This window comes from Rhinolophus ferrumequinum, chromosome 4 (assembly GCF_004115265.2).
Source record: "Rhinolophus ferrumequinum isolate MPI-CBG mRhiFer1 chromosome 4, mRhiFer1_v1.p, whole genome shotgun sequence".
NCBI lineage: Eukaryota > Metazoa > Chordata > Mammalia > Chiroptera > Rhinolophidae > Rhinolophus > Rhinolophus ferrumequinum.
The window spans coordinates 618,663-642,426 of NC_046287.1; the positions used below are offsets into that span (position 1 = coordinate 618,663).

At 53.7% G+C, this 23,764-nt stretch overlaps 1 protein-coding gene across 2 annotated transcripts in view; it reads left to right on the plus strand.

The window, feature by feature from the left end:
* DLGAP2 (DLG associated protein 2) overlaps positions 1–23,764 on the plus strand; it is a 452,087-nt gene that overhangs the window by 389,892 nt on the left and 38,431 nt on the right. For both annotated transcript variants that reach the window (XM_033104757.1, XM_033104759.1), the window contains 2 exons: positions 17,825–17,972; positions 22,929–23,148. In XM_033104757.1, the coding sequence (XP_032960648.1) occupies positions 17,825–17,972; positions 22,929–23,148 (368 nt within the window). The remainder of the gene's footprint in view (positions 1–17,824; positions 17,973–22,928; positions 23,149–23,764) is intronic.

Genomic DNA, 23,764 nt, shown 5'->3' on the forward strand with positions numbered 1-23,764 from the left:
TCCGCAGCGATTGTGTTGGGAATGCCAGACGGGAAGTGGGGTGAGGCAAACACCCCTGTCTGTGGATGTATCCATGCATCCGGTGTGCTCAGGGACGGCTGGTGACAGAACGCGCCAAAGCTCCGCCCTGCCGAAGGTCACACACTCGTCAGAGGGAAATGGGGAGCGGGTGTGTGAGGAAGAGCCTGGGGGGCAGGCACCATGGGAAGCTGTGCTGGGGACAGAGCAGCAGTGGGAACCAGGGCCCAGCACCTGAGCCGCCGGCCCCGCAGTCATGGGCGGGGCCAGACCCCATCCTCCCCACCTTTTATTCAGGGCGCTCGGAGACACGCGTGAGAACTGCCAACTACCCAAAACCGCCTGGGCAACAGCTGCGTTGAGCAGGGCGGGGCTCACAAGCCACTGATGCCCGCCCCCCGCCCCCCATGGTTTTGGCTTCTGAGCCCCTGGTTGGTGGCCATTAACGTCACCTCTCATTGTGGATGATTGTGCTCATTCCATGACCGTACACGCTAAACACAGACCATGAAAAAGGAAAGCAAACAGCGTTTCAGCCATGAGCAGGAATCAGGTATTTGTAAGAATTATGCATTTTATTTTCAAGGTCACCCCCATGGGCTCACTCCCTGGCATCCTGTCTCCCCAGCCCTGTGTTCTTCTCACAGATGGGCAGTTACATCCTCCCTCAGCGTTAGACTGCCTCTCGTCCCCTCTGTCCCCTTCTTAACCCCTCCTGTCCCCTCCTCGTCCGCTCCTCCGTCCGCTCCTCCTCTCCTGCTCCTCTCAGGGGCCGGCCCGTGAACTTGAGCTCACCACCAGCACTGACAGTGTTCGGAAGATGGTGTTAGTTTAGAGTCTTAAAACCCATGTAGTAAACACAGTAAACGTTCCCTCAAAAGCCCAACAGTGATGAAGAGACCAGGCCACTCCACAGCGTAATCTAAATATTGACAACCCTTCAGTGTCCAAGAGTGAAAGTCAAGCTGGAGTTCCCAGATGGTTTCCAACACCAGAACACATACCGCCACTGAAGCCTGAACAATCGGAGGCGCGGGAGTGAAGTACGCTGCCTCACTGCTGGCCTCCACACCCCCACCGCTGTCCACTTTATCTGCAGAGATCTCCAGCAGCCGGGCATTCTTCTCCTTATTCCGTAATTTATCACTGCCTCATCAACAAAGTTGGGGCGATGCTAAATTCTCCTTATACGTGTGCACATTATTACTCTTTTCTCCTGAACCTCACACTGTAGTGGAGATAACAAAGTGGGGAGATGGCGAAGTGCCCTGCGACCTGGCCTGACAGCCATGCCCACGGGATGCTCTGTTCATGACAGATGCAGCAGGCGTCTGTAAGGATTCCGCTGAGACTGTCCCGTTGCTCGTCTCCCTAAACATGTGACTGGCCACTGAGGAGCAGCTTATGAATCCAACGTGCGTCATGGTGGCTGCCTCCCGTGCCGGCAGAGATGCCTCGTCAACCCACTCACCTCTCGACACCACTCAGCTTGCTTCAGGAAGCAGCGCTCAGAATACTGTCGTGGACTGGCTCGGCAGGGGAAGTCACCGGCTGCAGCAGCTGTCAGTGTGGAGGTTGGGTGACGCTGGAGAGCCCTGCACGGGCCAGAATTCATTTATTTATTCTCCCAGTAAATACATGTTAAGGACTTTATGGACTGAGAGTTTAAGTAAGATAATGATCAGTTAATTAAATGAATAAATAAATTCACAGATTGCCGGGATGTTAACTAGGCACCTAAAACTAAATAGTTAATTAAAAATTACAGAAATCATTCTCACACAGAAAAAAGTGAGGTTTTGCTGAACTAAATTGCTTTTGAAATAACCGTTTTCATTAGGATAAAAATGTTTTTAAAATCTCTTGTTGAGAAATTTGGTGAAATGTATCAAAAACGTATTAATTCCACTTCTGGAATCCTAAGGAAGTAGCCAGATTTCAGTAAAAACTTTAACCAAGAAGAAAAATAGAACTCCTAGAAGTTTCCAATTCTTCGCTATTGTTTGTAGTAAAGAATTAGAAACATTAAATATTTGTTAATATAGTAGGTGATATATTCACTTATCAAAATAAAAATGTTTACAGGCCGGCCCGGTGGCTCAGGCGGTTGGAGCTCCATGCTCCTAACTCCGAAGGCTGCCGGTTCGATTCCCACATGGTCCAGTGGGCTCTCAACCACGAGGTTGCCTGTTCAATTCCTCGAGTCCCACAAGGGATGGTGGGCTGCGCCCCCTGCAACTAGAAAGGGCAACTAGACCTGGAGCTGAGCTGCACCCTCCACAACTAAGACTGAAAGGACAACAACTTGAAGCTGAATGGCACCCTCCACAACTAAGATTGAAAGGACAGCAACTTGACTTGGAAGAAAGTCCTGGAAGTACACACTGTTCGCCAATAAAGTCCTGTTCCCCTTCCCCAATAAAATCTTAAAAAAAAAAATTTGTCTTTTTTTTTTAAAAAAAATGTTTACTAGGAATTTGCATTGTAAAATATGGTTACATTATTACATTTATAAAATAGTTTCTGTCTACCATGAGAGCTCAGCATTGGAATATTCACGGCAAGGCTGGGAAGGTCGCGAGGTGGGCAGAATTCTAAGATGCCCTCTGATGCCCTCTCCTTGGTAATTCCCTTCCCTCCAGTAAATATGTTGCGACACCCCTCCCGCAGTCATGTTACACTGAATCCTGGGGGGGGCCTGACCTAGTCACGTGAGCTCTCGGAGCAGAGACTCGGAGCAGAGTTTACTCCCACTGGGGTCAGAAGGGGAATTAGAGCTTGACTCAGGAAGAGGATTTGACGGGCTCGAAGGTGGACAGTCCCCACGGAAAGGACCTGAACGGGGCTTCTTGGAGCTGAGAAACTCCGGCCAACATCTAGTGAGGAAAGGGAACCTCCGTCCCACAGCCACAAGGGACTGGGTCCTGCCAACACCTGCATGAGCATGGAAGTGGATGCGAGTTTAGTCTACTGTCGTCATGATATCGATCTGCCAGGAACAGGAACTGGTCACGCCGGACCACACCTGTGTCCCTCCAGTTCTAATGTGAGCTAACACGGGTACCACTGTAAGCTGCTGAATTTGTGGTCACCTCTTATGCCATGTACACTGTATAGCCAGGGTTCTGCAGAGAAATAGGGTGTGGGTGTGGGTGTGTGTGCGTCCGCGTATATACAGTTGACCCTTGATCACCAGGGGTTAGAGGCACTGACCCTTCACACAGTCAAAAATAAATCTTCTCTCCTATATGGCCATAGGAGAGAAGATTTATCTGAAGGACTTGGCTCACACATTTGTGGGACTACAGGCTGGATCCTGCAGGGCCAATGGCAAAGCAGAGTTGATGCGGCAGCTCAAGTCCAAAGCCAGTCTCCAGGCAGAATCTCTGTTCCTCAAGGAGGTCAGTCTTTACTCCTAAGACCTTCAACGGATTGGATGAGGCCCACCCATAATATGGAGGGAAATCTGCTTTACTCAAAGTCCACCGATACAAATGTGCACTAATACACACCTGAAAATGATACCTTACGGCACCATTTAGACTGTTGTTTGACAAATACCTGAGCACCGTAGTCTAGCCAAGTTCACATAAAATTACCAATCATACACAGCAGTAGAAAACAAATACAGGAAGGCAGCCTAATATGAAGAATCTTTACCTCTGGGTGGCTGAATTTTATTTTCTTTTAAATATTTTCTAATTTTTTCCAAAAGCATACAATGGTGTTAAAATAAGAAAAGATATGAAAAAATCAGTTTCATTGTCTTCTAAGCTCCCCTAGCAACCCATAAGTACTATTTTCCCAGTACTAATACTACATTTTAAAGCAAATCATCCTGGTGTTGTAAAGTCACCAGAGTAATAACATTTATGCTCAGCAGCTTTATTAGGCTTCTCAGCTGTTAGTGGAATTATAATTTCATGTGTGTTTTAAAGCTACAGAAATGGAATGTATTCCAAGGACTATTGCACATTTTGTGTGCCCAAGGCTCATTCTAAGTGAGACACACAGTAGAACACCTGTAGAAAAACGTGGCCCTGGGAGTGGTGGGGTCTGTTGTTACGACAGGGGACCCCTGTTCCTTGGTGGAGTGAAAGGAATGAGCACTCGATTTATTAGTAATCTAGAAGCCTCTGATACCACTTCCACCTCCAGCATCACTATTTATATTTGGGGGGATAGCATCTGTATAGTTCCCTAGGGCCTGCTTCCTAGAGACTGAATGTACATGCCCCCCAAAATTCATAGTTGAATCCTGAGTCCAGTGACGGTGTCAGGAAGTGGGACTTGTGGGAGGTGGTGGGGTCCTCGTGATGGGATTAGTGCCCTGTGAGGAGAGACCCCGAGAGACCACTGTCCCTGCTGCCACGTGAGGACATAGCGAGAAGACGGCTTTCTTGGACTTGACCTCGGACTTCCCAGTCTTCACACTGTGAGAAATAAATGTCTGTTGTCCTTACGCCCCCGGCCTGTGGCATTCTGTTACAGCAGCCCACGAAGATACCGCCGTAATAGAGCACGGCAAACTGAGGCTTAAAACAATGGAGCTTCATCCTCTCACAGTTCTGGAGCCCAGAAGTGCAAAGTCAAGGTGTCAACAGGCCGTGCTCCCTCCTCCAGGTCCTGTAAGCTACGCTCTTTCCTGCCTCTTCCAGCTTTTGGTGGCCCAGCTGCTCCCAGGCCTGTGACCGTGTCCCTCCAATATCTGCCTCCATATTCCCATCGCCTTCTCCTCATCTTACACAGACACCGTCCGTACTGGATTAAGGCGCCTGCTGATCTCATCTCAACCAATTACAGCTGCAGCGACAGTCTCTCCAGAGAAGTTCACACACATCCCGAGGGGCTGGGGCTCCAGCATGTCTGGGGGGCACACGATTCTCCCCATAACAGAGACAGTTACCATCGTTTCACCAAGAGAATAAAGTGATGTACAATAGCACTGATGTGTGTCCGTGACTTCAAACGGTGACTGTGAAAGGTATTCAGCCTCTGTGACTTTCTCTCCTGGAAGATTGAACCAAACGTGTCATAACTTTTCTCTCAGTGGATGGCCATGGTCGAGTTCCTCCATATTTGTCTAAAGTCAACTTATTTAGTTATTAGTTGTGCTTCATTATGAAAACAGACAACTTTATCTAAAACAAGGAGAAATTTAGATTCCACACGGATGTTAGCTTTAATTTCATAATCAACTGAGTTTATAAGTATTCTTCTAAGAAACTTAGCTGCCAAACTCTACCATCTTCTCCCAGAATTGAACTCCCATCCGCTCTGCTCTGTGTCCTGGTCTGGACACTCCTTCTGCCCAAACAGCCACTGACAGTCCCGATCCCCCATGGGGGAGGGCTCCACTGTCAGTGCTGGAACTACACTTCTACCCCTTCTCACCAGGCGTTAAGCCATCCCAGGAGCCACTTACGTGGTCATGATTCCAGTCTCGGGATACTTAAAACCCTCATGAAATGGGGATGGAAATAGGAAGACATCTCATACATTCTCGCTGTGTGTGCTGGGAGCCACCCTCGCACCCTGCAGTGGTGGGCACGCTAAGGCTGCCCGGCTTGTCCGTAAGGGACAGGCACTTAGCACCGACCAGGCAGCCTTGATTCTTCTCAAACTTCTGCCTGTTACCGGATTCAAAGACTTTTCTTCCCTTCCTTCTGTAAGGTCTAGGCACACAGTGCTGGGTGCTTAGAGGGGAAGGGAGGGCAGGGTGTGGGGCCCAGTCCCACACGGAGTGCCTCCCCAGTGCTGGCTCCTGCGCTGGCGTGGGAAGGAAGGGGGAGGAGAGAGCAGCTTCCCCTGGGGCTGGGGGGACTCAGCTGCTTGTCAGTCCGTCTCTCAGGGCTGGCCCGTTGACCCGTGCGTCCTTCAGCTCTTTTGAGCATCCTGAGCCTGTTCTCCTTCCTTCCTTCCCTGGCATGGGGCAGACGACTCAGTTTCCCTCTTCCTACCCACCTCAGCTGTGTCACACCCACGGCCTCTTCAGATGTCCTGTTGGGCATCTTTCTCTGGGAGCTGTAAGGGTCCAGTGACCCCTGAGTGTCTGCTCGGGCTTTGGGGACCAGCTCTCCTGCTGCCTCCTCTGTGTCCCTGTGTCATGCCCCAACAGCACCCTGGCTCTTCCGGAAGGTGAGAGAGCGTCCTGGTCCCCAGCAGAAGGAGGCTGTGTACTCGCTTTGTCAGTATCTGTTGTTGGTTCTGGAGCTTGTGTTTCTGCTTCTACATAAACAAATCGAAGCAAACTAAAAAGTTGCATTACGAGCTGGAAGTGTACAGAGGTCACCCCCGGGGCAGATGCGGAACTGGGTGGAGGGGACGGTGGCCCGCAAGCAGTCTGGGAGTCCAGCATGCGTCCTCCAGGGGCGTCCTGTGGCAGTTTCCCACTGGTGCCTGCTGGCTAAACACTGTAAACGTTTGCTGTAAACATTATACAGCGAACCACACGTCCCCTCGTGTGCACTCGCTGGCTGCTCCCTCGTCACACCTCCGGCCGTTCCCAGCTGCCTCCAGTCCAGTGCACATGTCGCACATGTCGGAGCTTCCCCACAACACACGCCCTCGTCCGCTGCTTCTCGTCGCCCTCAGTCGGTTAAGTGAAGACAGATTCCCACTCTGGTGAGCTTCGACTGATCTCCTGGGCTGTGTTTCCTCGTGTATCTGTTGCGCTGACACACCGTTGCTTCTGTCTCCCAGACCCCGCGTCTGCTCTGTCAGCCCAGCTGTGCCCACTCAGGAGGCTCCCTGAAACATGGACTTGGTCACGTGGCACTTCGGTCTCAGGACCCTCTGTCCCGTGGTCTCAGGCTCCCCGCGTGATGTGAGCAGGAAGGACCCTTCAGTGTCCTCTGGGCCTAACAGCTCCGGGCGTCCCCTCAGGGCCCGTTTCATCACAGGGTGACTTCTGACCATGGGACAATTTTCCATTTTCCCACACAATTAGTGTAGAAATTCTTATTCTTTGCCTCCCATGTTTTTGTCTACTTCCTGGTGAAGCTATGACCTCAAGTGCAAGGGCCACGTGTTTACGTTCCATTTTACTGTCCCACAGTACCTGTCATGCAGGGAACGCCAGGACACGTGACGAGGTGACGAGGCCACGAGGCCGCCCTCTGCGACCTCCCACAGGGCACAACCACCTGTTGCTGCAGGTGCACACGATGCTCATTCAGGGATTCTCTCCAGTCCCAGCAGGACGTGGGTTTTACTGTGTTGGTCCTTACGTTTACATATGCTTTATTCGGGTGTTGAACGCATCCAGTGTGTGTTGCGAAACATGGCCACAGCCAAAGAATTCTCTTTCTTCTCAAGTAGCACGCCTTTCTTACTTTATAGGAGGTAGGTAATCAAATACTTAAGCTGTAAGATCCTCAGTCAAGAAATATGAGGGAGCAAAGATGGAAACAAGTTTAATGGCCGGAGTGGTGTTTAATTTCAAGTGCCAGCTGAGAAAATGACTGCAGAAATGTGGCTTTTCCAGGACAGACTGGGGTGTGTTTCCTGGCACAGGCCTGGCTCTGGTGCACAGCCGGCACTCGCCCGCCTTCCCCTGGCCTCGCCCAGCACCTGTCACCTGAGTCCCTGGAGGGCTGAAGGCATGCCCCCGCCACACTGACACACAATCGGCAGGCAAGGAAATGGGCGGAGTCCTTGCTAACAAGCCGTTTCTACTCCAGCTTTGTGTTGGGCTAATATTTTCGTCTGATTTTTTGCTGAAGGTCATGCAGAGCCACTGGGGAATTCCAAGTGGATGAGCAGGTTTCTGATCAGATCGATCTGACCGGGTGGACACTGAGTGTGTCGGGAGAGGCAGGTGGCATAGGGGAATGCATCCGTGGCCTGGGTGGGACCCTGCAGATGGAAGGGAGAGAATGGAACGAGACTCGGTGGGTGTGTCAAACCCCACAAGGAGCACGAGCCCAGAGCGTGTGATGTGGGTGACACCGGCGTGGAACTCGATGACAGGACACGGGAGGAGCAGCGGTATGGGTGCCGAGCCCAGCTGTGGCACAAGGTACTGCAACGGCTGGCGGGACTCCCTGCCACAGTCCTGGTGCCCAGACAGGGGCCACCTGTGGGCATGTGGGCACGTGGCCACGGCAAGTGAGTGGCAGTGATATGTAGCATGTCAAGGGCCAACAAGTAATGGCCAGTGTGACACCCTCCGGCACTCCCGTTCCCTCCGCCATGTGACCAATAATTTCTGGGTGGGGACAACTCTGTCAGCCTGAGTCCCGGAGTGAAAACAGAATAGATCAGCGTCCCAGGTGGGTCTCAGTAGACACGTGGCAGTGAGTGAAAACAAACCTTTTGTTCTCTGGAGCCAGATTCCGCCGTTTTTGTTGCTGTGGCACCACACGGCCTGTCCTGGTGGACAGAAGCGGAGACCTATCGAGAAGTCCTCGAGAGCAGGGCCAGCGAATGGTGCCAGTGAGGGGATGCGCAGGGCAGAGGTGGGGCGCAGAGAGAAGCAGGGGTGCTGCTGAGGTGAGCAGACCAGGAAGGCAGGAGCACACGTCTCGTCAAAGCCCGTGGCCAAAAGTGCTCATGCTGCGGCAAGCAGATGCTGTGGGTACACACATGGCCAGTGACTGTGGACGAAGGCTGATTCTCCAGGACATGGGGACCCTGCTGTCACTGCGTTGTCACTTGCTGATACTGCACATGTAAACCCTAACCCCGCAGAGGCAGGGTGTGCATGGGGGTGGAGGGTGGCTTGGGGCGAGAGCTCACAGTTTGAAATAGTGTGGTCAGGTGGTGTCCGTGTGAAGGGGACGTCTGGGTACAGGGAGCTGGCTGTGTGGCAGTCTGCAAGGAGGGAGCTGAGGGCCAGACACCAAGGACAGAACAGGCTTCCGAGTTCCAGGACCACGGAGCGCCCAGAACAGAGTAAGCCTGGGGAGAAAAGCATCCAGTGCGCAGGGTGAGGGGCCCGGGGCCACATCCCTACAAATCAGGGCCTTACCTCTGAAGCACAGAGGGAGCCCAGCGGTTTGACAGGCGAGTGAAGTAATATAATTCATACTTTAATGTGTCAAAGAAAAAGTTATTCGTGACGCTGGTTAGATGCTTTCTTCTTGGCCGTCAGAGAAGGTGGGGCACCTTTGCGTGTGCTTGGTGCCGACACTCGTGCTCATTGGTCAGTAAACGGCAGTAGAACGGGTGTGTGAACCGACAGTTGGTTGGTGGTGACAGGCTCACCAGACACACGAGGCTCTGGTAACACGGGGCCTGGGACGTGTCTGCTGTCACCCAGGAACCTCAGTGGTCGGCCTGTCACTGGCCAGCAGTGTCACTCTGTCCTTGTTTGTTACGCGGCTCCAGCATGGATGGCTATTCGGGGACCGTGCAACCCGTTTCCTGATTCACCCCGCCCTGACGTCCTGGCCTGGGGGGACCACGACCGCCCTGGGCACGGCAGCATTAAGAATTATGTTCTTCATGTGTGGCCGCGTCCCCCAGACAAGGATGAGAGCAGACACCGTCTGCCCAGCTTCCTGTGCTGTGTCCCCCACTGAGACGGCCATTCCCGTCTTCCTGACTGATTGTCTGAGGCCTGGGCCTGGCCAGGACAAGGATGCTTGGACACCGGCCTGCCTGTTCCCTCCTCTTCTCTGGGCAGGAAGCTGCGGCAGTACTGGCTGAGATCCAGTACAAACGATTAAGGGCAGTTGCCTCACTGAGAAGTGCCCTGGTCCTGCCCTCCCCCCCTCCACCCCCCAGAACACAGAGCATCTCCGGCTCGCCTGCCGTCCGGGTCCCACAGCTGTCGGCACAAGCAGTGCCGAGGCGTCTAGACAGGGGACCACCCTTGCTGGACAGATGCTGAGGGCTCCACACCCAGGCCAGCCCTGCAGGAAGCACGGGTGTGCCGGGGCCCAGCTGGCAGTGTGGGCCTCCCAGCACCCAGGAGTGTGTTGTGTGGAGGTGAATGGACAGCAGTCGGATTCTCTACAAGGCCCCTCAGCGGGTCTCCCAGCCCTCCATCCACGTCCGTCTGCATGTCTCGCAGTGTCTGGCTCACAGATCACCTGCCGCTAACGTGCCTGAATGTTTATGAAAATGTGGGGTGGGGGCTGGCCCCACCTCTCAGTCCATCTCTGGGCATGTGGCCCAGGACCAACACTGCCCTGCAAGCACCCAGGGGGACTTGACACAGGTTAGCATTTGAGAAACCATTGAAGGGATGTTTTCCTGTTACCTCGACACTAGCCATTAAATATAAGCCGACAACTGTCAGGAATTTTTATAAAGAGAAGAGCTGTTCACTTGGTTAAAACAAATCTCAGACATTGAAGAAGGCACAGATGTAAACGATAATGAAAGGACCCAAGGCAGAAGAGCAGTGGCTGTGAGTCAGCCGTGGGCCTGGGCCCCGAGCTCAGCACCTGCCAGCGCTGCTGACGGTGGGAATGGGGGCCCTTACTTTCAGGGCCCCTGTACTGCAGACCGGTGGTGCCCTGTGACCTCCCGTGCCCTCTGACCTCATGTGCCCTGTGACCTCCTCTGTCCTGAGCAGCAGCCCCTGTGGGCACAAAGCACCTGTGGTCGTGAGCCTCACCCACTCCATGTTCAAAGGCACCATTCATTCACTGGACCCTCAGAACCACCCTGAAGTACACAGGGCAGGTACGACCCTCACTGCTTTCCTAGTCAGAAGGAAGAAAGTTCGAATGTGAGTGACTTTTTCAGCTTCATACATGGAGGCTGGGCAGAACCAAAGTTCAAGCTCCAAACCCAGGTCTTCTGCCTTCAAACGCTCTGCCCCGCCTTAGGGGGTGAACAGTTAAGGGGAAGCTGGTAGAAATACTTCATTTGTGTTTCTGTCACCATTCATGTGGTTGGTCACCCGTAGTCCTTTCAGCGGATAAGGCTTCACATCCTGGAGAAGCAAGGCAGTTTCCACGTTCTGAGTTTTGTTCACAGCTACAAGCGGATGACGGAAGGATTTCTCCCGGATGCACACACTTGGGCTTTTATTGAGAACAGCCATGATTTGGCATCAGCTTTAGAAACTTTCCCCATCCTTGTTTGTCTAAAATGGCCCTTCCGGACAAGATTTTTTCATTCTGCAATTCAAGACTTCTGTGCCTTGCTCGTCCCTCCCTGCAAAGCGTGACCCCGGCTGACGGCGTTCTGTGTCCTGAGAGAGAAAATGGAGCCTGAGGCCACCGAGTCAGTGGTGGCGCTGGACCGGGGCTGGCAGCTCTCTGTTCCGGAAACAGCCATCGCACAGCTGTGCCTGCATCTGAGCTTCAGTTCTCACACAATTTTAACAATCCGTATAAATGCAGTTAGGCCCTGTGCTGTGTCCCGTGCCCTGGGACCTTGGGCGCTGTCACCTCCCAGTGAGGGTTTTCTTAGCTTTATGAAACAAGGCAGCTCTTGTTACTCCTCGGAGGATTGTAAGCAGCACAGAGTGAGACAAACACGCCCGAGGTGCTGTGTGAAGATTCGTCACCACACCCGTCACTCTCCTCCTTGGGGAGCACACGAGGCCATGAACCAAGGCAGCAGCGGGACCTCAGCTGGTTTTGGAAAATTCCTTCCAAATCTACGTTGTGAACATACATTTCCCTTCAGTCTACCAGTGACATAAAACTAAACATAGTATTTTCATGTCTGATCTCTAACAGCTTTGTTAAGACTGTCTGTGTACCATGCAGTTCGTCCATTTGACATATGCAACTCAGTGGCTTCTAGAATATTCTCCGAGTTGTGACCAATTTTACAACGTTTTTCCCCACCAAAATGAAACCCCAGGCGCACTGGCAGTCCCCCCACATTCAGCCAGCTCCCCACACCCTTGGGACCCACTCATCTGCTCTGTGTGTCTGGATTTGCCAGTTCTGGACGTTTCATGCAGAGAGTTGGGCACCTTGTGACGTGTCTGGCTTCTCTCCTGGTGTCCTGACGTGTGAGCGCCAGGCCTGTCCACAGCGTTTTGCCGGCGGCGCTCACGGCCGCTCCATGCCCACATTGCACCCCAGCCACACAAAGCCCATGGCGTCGCACAGCTCGCCGTTCCTTCTCGTACAGGCCCCGATGCACCAACACATCACGGGTCCAGATCAAACCCACATCCAGCCCCAGCACCCCTCTTCCTAGAGGGGCGCCTGCCTCCGTTAAGGACCTGAAGCCTTGGGGTCACCTCAGGTAGAAGTTCTCTCTGTGGGCCACATCCAGTCAGTTCCAAATTCCCACCAACGCTGCCTCCCAGGGCCCCCAAATCCCTGTGCAGCCACCGCAGTCTGGGTCTCACTGGGGCTCGGCCTCCCTCTCCCAGCCCTCTGCCCGTCTCAGGGCCCGACTGGAACGTGTCGTGCTTTTTTTTAGCCTGTGGCATAAGTTTCAGACGATTCAGTGACCCTCACAGTCCCCATGGTCCCTTCCCCTGACTTGTCCTGCCTGCGTGTGGGGTAGACCTCCGGTAGCATTCTGCATGAAGAGTGTTCGTGTCCCTGTCCCTGACACCCGTAGCCCCTAAGCACAGAACCTGCCTGTTTCCCAGCAGTGTCAGATTTAACAAAGAAAAGCAGGATGCGAGTTCCGCCTGAATTTCTGATAAACGATGCCCATTTTAGTATCAGTATGCCCCCTTTGGGACATACCTGGACATACCTGGGACACGCTGATTCTAAAGAATCACCTGTCCATCTGAAATCTGTCTGGCAGTTACTGTTCGTCCTGTTGTCTTCTGACACCAGCACAGCTCCTGGCACGCGGCTCAAGGGCAGCTGCAGAATTCCATGCAAGGTCACAAGTGCCCGTCCAGTCAAGTAGCAAACGTGAGGGCAGAGGAAGGGGAGCAGAGCAGGAAGACCGGCAGTGACGGGGACAGCGGGGAGTGAGGGGACCTCGCCAGTCACAGGAAAGTCTCGCACTCCAGGAAGCCCCTCGGATGGTGACCCGGCGTGGCCCACCCTCCTCTGGGTCACCTCTCCTTATATGTCCGGCGAGGTCCCTCCAAGCCGTAACGTGGGTGAGAGAACCCTGATTTTGAGCTTTGTGTGTCTGACCTGTTTCAATAGAAGGCGGAAAGGTCTGAGCTGCCCTCAGGGAGGGGCCTACACCGCATCCCCATGTCCAAGGCCTCCAGGCGACTTGCAGGGTTTCAGGGTCACAATGTCATCAGCTGACAGCCCAGCTCGGGTGGTCTCCACACAGAAAGCCCGGAATGCCTGAGGCCTCTCGTCACCGGCAGGTAGGTTCAGAGCATGGATGGGGACACTGGTCAGGACTGCCTGGCAGTGCCTCTGTGACCACTGTCCTTATTTGGGACTCTGTACATGTCACAGTGCGTGAAGCGAGTGACAGCACCTGTGAGCTGAATTAGGCTGCTGTGACCGCATTTAAAAGGGTCTTTCTAGCACCGAGTACCAAGCAGACGCCCTTGTCTGACACCTCATTGCGGTGCGTTTGGGAGCTCTTGGTGCCACGTCCTGGAGTCCTGCCCAGCACTGGCTCAGAGCAGAGGGCATGCAGAGCGTGACGGGGCAGGGCCAGGGGGCAGCCCCGACTGGGCAGCAGTCAGCCAGCCACCAGCCCTGAGCCCCGTCGGCTGCAAGTGGCCGCTGCCCTCCACATTATGTTCCCGGGAAGGGCCGTCACCACTGTGATAAAGAACCCACCTTTCACTGGGAAGGGAGGACCCTGCTCGGAGCCGCTCAGTGCCTCCCCGTGGACTCACTGGAGGGGTTACAGGGACACGGTTCACGCCCTAAGGTGACAAAATAGTGATGTGGCTTTGCTGAGCATCTGCAGTGGCCTCAGAGGCCGGGAGGAGGGACGTGGGGTGCCCGGCAATGGCCCCACCAGCACTTGGATGTTGCCGTGGTTTTCCACCCAGAGCGTGTGGAACGAGCATGCTGTGACCGGTCGTGGCCGAGAGGACACTCAGTGTCAGTACGGAAATAATGTGGAAAAAAGCATTCACTGTGAGATTACGTGAAATGTGTACTGAAAGACCTTAGAATAACTCCATGTGTAGGAGGGATACAGCAGAGAGAGAGCCAGAGAGCGCGAGACAGAGACAGTCACCACCCCACAGGCTGTGTGGAGTGTCCCATTCTCCATGTGACGGAGGAAAGAGCCTTATACATATGCCTGCTGCTGGCGTCGCATTCTATGTATAAAAGTGGGAAGCTGCCGTCTATGTTTGGAATTACACATTTAGTATTTAAAAAGTGTCATACTCCTGCTTCATCCAACCTACATAGAATCTCCCCCACTTTTCTGAGGTGACAGGGATGAACGGATGGTTTGTTTTGTGTGGCTCTTGCTTCCGTCTGGGAGGCATGCTTTCTCATGTAAATTTGTTTCTGCAGTGATCTGAAGTCACAGCACAGGTTTGGGAGGCAGGACCAGCAGACAGCTGGAAAAGCAGAGTAGTGGGAAACTTGGCATTCTCTACACAATTACTTTTTTGCTCTTACGTCTTTCCAAAGCAGGGTTCCAGTCCCATTTATGCATATATGACTCCCTAAGGTTAGATCATATGAAAAGGAAAAAAACTAGAAAAAATTATTTTGGTGTTATTCCAGAAAATTTTTTTATGATTTCCTTTTAAAAATTCCTGGGCTACCACCAATTCTCTACATGAAAATATTTCCCATCTCTGACGACTGGGCTGCTGAAGTGGGAATTCTCATTTTGAGGGAACTCCAAGGGGCTGAGAGAGAATCTCAAAACAATAAGGGATCCCGCTGACGGATTTCTAAGGAAAAGCAAGGGAGGGTCCTGGCGGGAGGCCTCCGGGTCCCAGCCAGGCCTTGCTGGGGCAGAAGGCAGCCCTGACCTCCAGCCCTGACCTTGACTGAGACTCCCAATCCCAGTGTCTGATTTTCAGTCTCCAGATCTGTGATTTTGCAGGATGCCTGGCCTTGTTGGCACTGCATTATAAAATGCTAAACCACTATAATAAAAAAATGTGCTAAGCCTCATAAGGCTGAAGTTGGCTGCTTAAAACATTGTAAAACATAGGCGTTAGAGCACCAGGCCCTTGGCTCTGTGCTGCTGATTTGGCAGCAGAGACCTCAGGCCAGAAACCCGAATTCCGGAGTCCGCCTGCCTGGGCCCCGAGTCCTGCCGGCCATTCACTCCCTGGGCCTGGGCCAGGGACCTGCTACAGCGCCTCAGGCCCCCCACTGTCACAGGGAGGGTTACTGGGGGGGAGGGGGCCTGCCTATAGTATTCCTGGCATTCCTGTGAGGCGGATGGGTCAGTGCAACGGGAAGTGGTTGCTCAGTGTCCAGCACAGTGGTGGGTGGCAAGTGTGACAGTTGTCAGTCTGTTCAATAGAAAAACTTTCGTTAGCTTTCTACAGTGGCGACCGTCCTTTTAGTGGTATGCCCAGGTTTGGAATAAAGAGAATCACTGGGAGTTACAAGAGATATTTTATTTTATTTTTTTATTTTTTTTTCTCTTTTTTTTTTATTTAAATTTATTGGGGTGACAATTGTTATTAAAATTACATAGATTTCAGGTGTGCAATTCTATATCACATCATCTATAAATTACATTGTGTGTTCACCACCCAGAGTCAGTTCTCCTTCCATCACCACATATTTGATCCCCCTTACCCTCATCTCCCACCCCCCAACCCCCTTACCCTCTGGTAACCACTAAATTACGTTCCCCAGATTAATTTTCAAACCCCGTGGCCATCCTGTGGTCACCGACTGCCCTTCAATCCCTTCACCCGCACCCCCCCCCATCTAGCAATCCTCAGTTTTTCCTCTTTGTCTCCAACACTGTTTCTGGTTAGTTCATTCACTTATTCTTTTTACAAGAGATATTTTAAACGGAATCACAAAATAAACCGAATCCTGTGTGAATACCACCTCCAGCCACCTCCAGGGCCCTCTGCTCGGCTCTGAGGCTGTGCCGGTCATGGCCAGCAAGGGCTGCACAGCGTGGACCCCCGGGGAGAGGACACGAGTCCCTCCCTCAGGGGCTCAGCCCCGGAGACACGTGTGCTGGGAGAGTGCTGACGTGGGAGAGGACAGTGCTAATCAGACGTGACAGCGCTTCGGCTGGAGAAAGTACCGTATCAGCACTGATGGGTAGGAATGCAAGGTATGAAATCAGCCATTTCAAGGACACGCAGGAGGCGGAGGGATGCAGAGAGCTGACATTTTTGCAAAGAGGAAAGTGAGCCCAGCGCCCAGGAGCCCGGGCAGCCCCCTGAGGCTCCTGCACGTGGCGCTGTACTGAACGCACAGACACAGAAGCATGACAAGCCGTGGTCATATGCGGAGTCCAGGGGAGCCCCAACACGCGTGACAGTCTCGGGGTGCTGCTGGCATTTGGCGGCAGTTCACTGGCTAGTTCCGTGTGGGGACACTCAGGAGGCCGCGCGTGGGTGTTTGCTCCCCGGCCTTCCTGCCAGTCGGCCCTGCGGTGCCGGGAGGCGCGGAGGACCGGCGCCCCCTGCTGGCGACCTGCAGGCCCGCACCTGAAGCCGGCCGCGCGGGCGGGATTCTTCAGACAGCTGCCTTCGGTCCCCAGTCAGGCGGCTTCCAGCTAATTTCTCCCGTTTTCTTGTGTATGTTTTCCGTGCAGGGAACGTAGGTGGGAGCTGGAATGGGTCATGTACCTGGTTTTAAAACAAAAGTTATTACAATATAAATTATATTATATTACTACCGTGTTTCCCCGAAAATAAGACCTAGCCGGACAGTCAGCTCTAACGTGTCTTTTGGAGCAAAAAGTAATATAAGACCCAGTCTTATTTTATGTTATATAAGACCGTGTCTTATATTATAGTACAATAAGACCGGGTCTTACATTAATTTTTGCTCCGAAAGACACATTAGAGCTGACTGTCCGGCTAGGCCTTATTTTCGGGGAAACACGGTATATAAAATATAGTAATGATTAATTTTAGCAGAAGAGATGACTTCAAGTCTGTAGTAAATGGGCTTTGCTTAATCAGAACTTATAATTGAGCCCAGTTTTTACTCTGCTGTCCCATTTTTTTTAAAGAAAGTAGTGAGTCACAGGGAAAACAAATGACATCGAGTTCACTCTGAAAAGCAAGTCGAGCCTGCAGCTGGCGGACTGAGCCCGAGTGGCACGCCCCTACCCTGTCCGGTCCACGTGCCAGCCAGCCAGTCATTCGTTTATGTGTCCGCTGTGGGAGGACTGTCGACAAGCCTTGGAATGAAAGGAGTTCATGTGCCAGAAATTTAAGCTGAGCTGACCCTCTCTGCCTGCCAGCATCCTCACGTGTTCTCATACTTTGAACATTTTACAAAATAGCAAGAAGGGAAACCAGAGAAAATGGATTTTTTAAGGGCGTTTGGGAGAGAGGGCCGTTGTAATAACACAGTGGATTGAATTTGTCAAGCTGCCCTGCCCATATGTTTGAGTTGCGTAGCCTGGACCACTTCGCAGAAGTTAAAAGTGAAGGATGGCCTTTGTTCCTTGTTTTCCTGAGTACGTGAGCTGCCAGAAGCTCGCAGGGTGTGACGAGACTCTCCCAGGTTTCTGGCTTCTGCTCAGGAGCCGAGCTCACTGCCAGGCTGTGCGATGACCAGTGCCTGCAGCACTTTGTAGGAATGTGGAGTGGTCCTGATTTCCTGCATAAAGTGTCAGGTTCAAAGCGCTTTTGTAAGTAGCCTCCCTGGTTACTTTGGATGAAATTCACACTTGTAAGTGTGAACCTCAGGATACGTACACAAGGCAGAGGTACCCTGGGAACTTTACAGCAGCCTCTTATTGTCGGCCCAAATGACCCCTCTGTGCCCCTGAGTGATGCTCACAGCCCGCCTTCTCTCTTCGTTTCTCTCTCTTATAGCCAGAGCTACCTGCAAGCCGCAAGTGATGGGCCTGCCAGCCACAGCCTGGAACCCTCTGCCAACTACAACTCCCCGAAATTCCGATCCCGGAACCAGAGTTACATGAGAGCTGTCAGCACGCTGAGTCAGGCCAGCTGTGTGAGCCAGGTCAGGGATCCTTCCTGTCCCCTGTCCCCTGGGGCCCAGTCACGACAGCCACGTCATCCCTGAAGTCTCCCTGCCAGGGGGACAGTGTCCAGCATGTGTGGGGAAGGCCAGGGGCAGACGTGGAGGTGCCTTTCACTGATTACAGACCCAAACTTCATGAGAACTTCACGAGACCGGCCCGTGCTGTGTTTACGTAGGACTGTGTGACCCTTCCATTGATCTGGGAGTGAGGCTGACTGATCAGCTGTCCTCCCAGCCTCCTTGATCTGAGCTGAGTGAGCTCACAGTGTCATTCTTTCTCAGCACGTTTTCCCAGTGAAACGAGGCCGGGGGACACTGTGTGGTGAGCAGGCTCTGCCTACAGTGCCGTTATGTCATTCCCCCAAACTGGCCTTTGGAAGGTCCCGTAGAAAGAGTTGAAAATGTGCTGTGGGGCTTGGTGTCACTCAAGAATGGAATTGATCAGGCTCAGTGGACGTGTGGCTCTGAGAAGGATTTGTCCCAGGTGAATGACACATTTCACTCAGGCCCACAGGTGTGGTCGGAGAGGAGCAGCCAGGTGAGCAGGGCTAGGAGTGCTGAGCACCGAATGTTTAGGACGAATAAGGTCGAGTCTTATAATTTTTCATTCAACACGTTGTCACTGGTTTTAACTGCCTTTAAAAATAGTGTTGGAGCTGGCCTTGAGTTTTCCAGGCTCACACTTAACGCTTTCCTCCACTTCCTGTGGAGTGGCCACCGAGCATGGCTCCCGTCGGAGCCCAGGTCAAATTACCATCCGCCCCTGACACCTGTGAAATTTCTAAGCCACCGTGACCTCCTCCTTCGTTGTCCAGGGACAGAGTCGGGCCTGCGTACGGTGTTGTAAGAAAGTCTCCTGAGCACCTGCCATGAGTCGGGGCTGCCGCAGTCCCCTGGACACGGCCGGCCACTTTGTCCTCAACTCTTCAGGCCACTTTTTCATTGCTGACGTTCTTCAGAGCACACTGGGATTTGCCAGCCTGTCAGTCCAGCACACAGCTCCCGCCGTCGTCGTCACTCTCAGAAGGTCGTGCCCTCTGTCTCAGAGCACGGCTGCCCAGCCGACAGCTTCCCACTCGGTGCGCGTGTGCACACACTGACCCAACCACAGGCGGAGTCACGCCCACACTTCACACGTCCCGATGCGTGTTAGCAGACCTCGGGCCCTCTGACCTTCGTGTCACCTGATGAATGCCCACGTCGTACTGGTCTGCTTTGCAAAGGCGTGCGCTGGGCGATTCTGTCAGTCACTGTCACCCAGCTCTTTCCGGGCTGGGCTGGGGCTCGCGGTGCAGCAGAGTAGGACACAGATGGCGGAGGCAGGCGACGGACAGAGCCTGGGAGCAGCTACCTGCCTGACACCAGAAGGGTCAGAGCAGGGATTTGTGGCCCAGAGTCCTGCACAGAGGTGAGCAGGTGGCCCCAAGCAGCCCCTTGCCCCTCCCCATCCTCCCGTGCCCCCCACACCAAGCAGCTCCCTTTCCTGCATCTCGTCCCCACTGCCCCTGAGGAGGGCCTGTGTCCCACACCAATGCCAGCAGCCTCAACCTGCTGGTGTTTCTGGGAGACATTGCCCCCCTCAGCTCTGTCCTCTCCAGACGAGCCAGCGGCATGTGTCCTTCCTGTTCGTGCAGGTACGAGGTGGTAGGTGGGCCCAAAAAGCAGCCGCATCCCCCAGCCTAGCACTGGCTCCTTGCTACATGAGGAGATGGAGGCCCCAGAGGGAAAAGACTCAGGCAGGGCACTGACGTGGCGTCAGCCATTCCCGTGGCGTGTCCGCCTGCGCCTCTTCCCCATTAGAACGTGTGTCTTGTCACCTACTCAGCTGGTCACCAACCTGGTTCTCAGGGTGTCTGCGGCCCAGTGTACCTCTGCTGTCAACCGGGCATTCACAGTGGGCATTTCAGTCACGAGTGAAAAGGCGACATCGTGCCAAGGCCGCGTGCACAGTATGAAGCTCCCATCTTGGTCCCCTGTCACTGCCCGTGGGGCAGCATCTATCATCTTCCTGAGGCTCAGTCTGGCTGCATCCTCCTGAATTCACTGTCGCCATGACAGTCTAGTCTCTGCATCGACTTTATGTCTGTTCATCCACAGCTGGATAATTCTGACAACCTGACAATTGCTCCGGCGGGAAAGCTGAGCAGGAGGATGCAGTGCCAGGAACGGCCTGTAGGGGCGCTCTGCAGCCTCCCTGCCCAAGACCCTTCCTCACGCCGCCATCCCACCTCTCCTGGTCTCTGCCTCCTTGTCTTTACAAGGGTGTTTCGGCTCCGTCATGGCCTCTCTTTCTGTCATGCATCCTTTTTGTTAATTGTGGTCAAATACACATAACCTGAAATTTACCACCTTTAGTGCACAGTTCAGGGCATTACGTACAGTCACGTTGATGTGCAAACAGCCCACCATCTCCAGAACTGTTCCATCTTGAAAAACTCAAACTCTGCTTTCATTGAACACCCCGGACCCCCCACCCCCAGCCGTGGCACCCACCGTACCACTGCCTGTCTCTGTGCGGACGACGCTCGGGACCTCACACGAGGGGAATCCTGCAGTATTTGCTTGTCCTTCTGTGCCCGGCTTCGTCACTCAGCACAGTGTCCTCAGGGTCCATCCGTGTGGTAGCACATGCCGGCTTTCCTTCCTTCTCGGGGCTGAGCAATGCTGTTGTTTGGAGGGACCACGTTGGCTTGTCATCACCTGTTGCTACACCCTCATCGCCGCACCTTTGGTGCCTGTGAAGCTGCTGCTGAGGGTGTGGGAGCAAGTGCTCCCGCCTCGTTCAGGTCCTGCAGAAATAACCCACGTGCACCGCTGCGTCAGAAGCAGCTGCTCTGAGCTTCCTGAGGAGTTGCAGGACGATTTCCACAGCAGCCGCACCATCTCACATCCCCACCAGCTGTGCGCAAGGCTTCCAGTGTCACCATGTCATGCTTGCTCTGTAAATGTTCCCTTTCGTGACTGCCGAGAAGCCCGCCATTGGCTTCAGGTAGAGCCCTGTGCCATCAAAGGACAGCGCCCTCCTGACCCTGGCACCCTCACCATTTTCCTGATTTTCTCTGCTTCCTCGTGCCCTGTCCTCTAGAAGCAGTTTGAATTGCGTTTCTGAGTTTATGGTTCACAAAACAAGAAGTGGGGTGCATCGGGCTACACAGGTATTCCCAGTGACTGAGGCCTCTGGGACACTTCAGACTGAGCCTGCTTTGAGCTCCAGTGCAGAGTTTTGTTCACTTCTCCAGATGCTCGGGAACACATCAGCTCTCGGGCAACAGAGCACTCCTGTGCCTCTGTCGGCCAACTGGAGAGCCTTCTCAGCACTTTCTGTTTGTTTGGGGAGCAGTCACGTCACTTCCAGAGCGACTTCACTCAGATTTTGGCTTTTTCAAGTTGTCTAACATGGATCTTTGACATAAATGGCATAAAACAACCCGAGACTTTTTGATAAAATTCCACATAAGGGAAAACTTAGGTTGAAAGAAACTTGTAGTCTGGAAAATGTCACATTTCAATCCTGTATGCGTGTGTCTGATGCGTTTCACTCACGGGGTACCTGATGCCACCCTGATGGAAAGGTCACAGTGTGTCTCTGCCCTGGATGGTCTGACTCCACCCAGCATCAGAGGCCCTCAGGCCAGTAAGATGAGTCAGATGAGACCCTTACGTCTCTCTGGCTTTTCTGGCCACACAGCTACAGCTGGTTCTCGCACTGTGGCCTCAGGCTGGCAACCTGCCTGTCAGCCCTCATGCGCACTCCTCTGTCATCTCTAGAACCAGTGACTATCAAATGTGGACTCCTCAGCATGTCAGTAACCTCAGGTGACAGCAGTGGAGCCTGCCTCAGGTCTGCCATTCAAGGTGGGCAGAGGTGTCACATTTGTCCCTTGTCAAGGGAATCTGATTCTTTCACCTGATGCTACTCTGAACAGGAAAAGAACTAATCTGGTGTTTAAAACAATACTTTTCTCATTTACCTGTAATATAACCCCGGGCGGGCATCCAGGAAGTTGTTGGCGACATTTAAGTGGTGGGACAACCGCTGGACGTGTGAGACTGAGGAGAGCAGGGCGTGGGCATCAGAGGGCACGTGTCAGCGTGGATTTGCAGTGGGGTCTCCCTGGCGTCCAGATGAGTCCCGGTTTTCTGGCCCAGGCTCCCGCCACCTCTGGTGAGCCCAGGGCAGGACGGCCGGACAGGGAGACCATGTGGCGGAGATGCCAAGGCCCTAGCAGGCCCGCCGCAGCTCTTCTCTGAGCCCTGACTCTGCTCTCTCCTGCACATGACTCCGCGAGCGGGGGCGCAGGCGTCAACAGCAGGCACCCCGCAGGCTTACGTGTTAACGCGCGTGCGATACGCATGAGGGGCGGACCCCAGATATAGTAGCGACGGGAGGTCAGTATCAGAGGCCCCCCACCCGTACTGGCGAAATCACCCCTGCGTCGCTGACATCTGCCCAGGAGCCCGTGGGCTTCACGTCCTCTGCCCACCCGTGAGCTGACATGTGTCCAGTCAGTTTCCACTTTTCATTCTTAAAATTCTCACCCTTTCTCCCGCCCCATTGTCTTGCCTTAGTGCCGAATTTCATTTCACTGCATTTCCACTTAACACGGGATTTGGCTCATGGGAAACAGGAGAGCATCACCACCCAGGAACCTCGGGGAAAGCGGGTGCCACGCGCGGTCCCCCGCGCCGCACAGACGCCCTGCAGCCGCCCTGCCCCGACGGCGCGCCGCGTGGGCAGCGCTGAGCTCCCCCACTGAGCAGAGCCTTGAGTGTGTTCTCAGTGTTTCCTAAGAAATGACCCAGCGAACTATTCCCCAGGCTTAAGAGCTTCCCGTTGCCTGTTTCGGGCTAATGACGCTGAACACACAAGACTAATGGGATCAGGGGCGGCCGTGCGGCCCCGGCCTCTCGCTGACTGTGCCCCGTGTGTCGCAGATGAGCGAAGCCGAGGTCAACGGGCAGCTCGAGTCGGTGTGCGAGTCGGTCTTCAGCGAGGCGGAGTCTCAGGCCATGGACGCGCTGGACCTGCCCGGCTGCTTCCGGACGCGGAGCCACAGCTACCTGCGAGCCATCCAAGCTGGCTACTCCCAGGACGACGAGTGCATTCCCGCCATGACGCCCTCCGCTCTGCCCTCGGCCGTCAGGGCCACCGCAGGTAAGGACCGCCCCCCGCCCCCCTCCCCCCGCCCCACAGGTGTGCCAGCTTGCCCAGGAGGGGCGGGGCTTCGCCACAGCGTCCTTGACTCTGTGAGGCCGTGACTTTCCCATCATGTGTTCCACTGTCACATCTGCAAGGAAGGGTGCTTTGAAACAGGTCTTTCATAGCTAACTGTTCTTTTTCTTAGAATGAAATCTAATTATCAAGGTTTTTAGAAATAATCAAGTATACCTTGTAAAGTTTCGTAGAGAAAAAAATGTAGGCGCTGATACTTGGAAGGTGGTTGTGTTTTAAATGTCGAAGTTGAATCGACCGCAGTGAAACCAGCGGAGGAGCCGCGGCCCCTGGGCTCCCCGCGGTGTCCGGCTCCGCTGCTGCGTCAGCAGGTCCATGCACGGGGCTCACGGCTGCGAAGCAAAGCGATCGTTGATGGAAAGTCACTGATCATCCGTGGGCTGGGCCACTCGACGGCGCCGCGTCCTCCAGGTCTTACGGGAAACATGGCCACGCCCTGGAAATGAACCGCCGACCTAAATATCCCACCTGGTACGCACCGCGGGTGTCCATAGCACAGGGAGTGTATACTGCTCGGCTGGAGAAACCCGCAGAACGC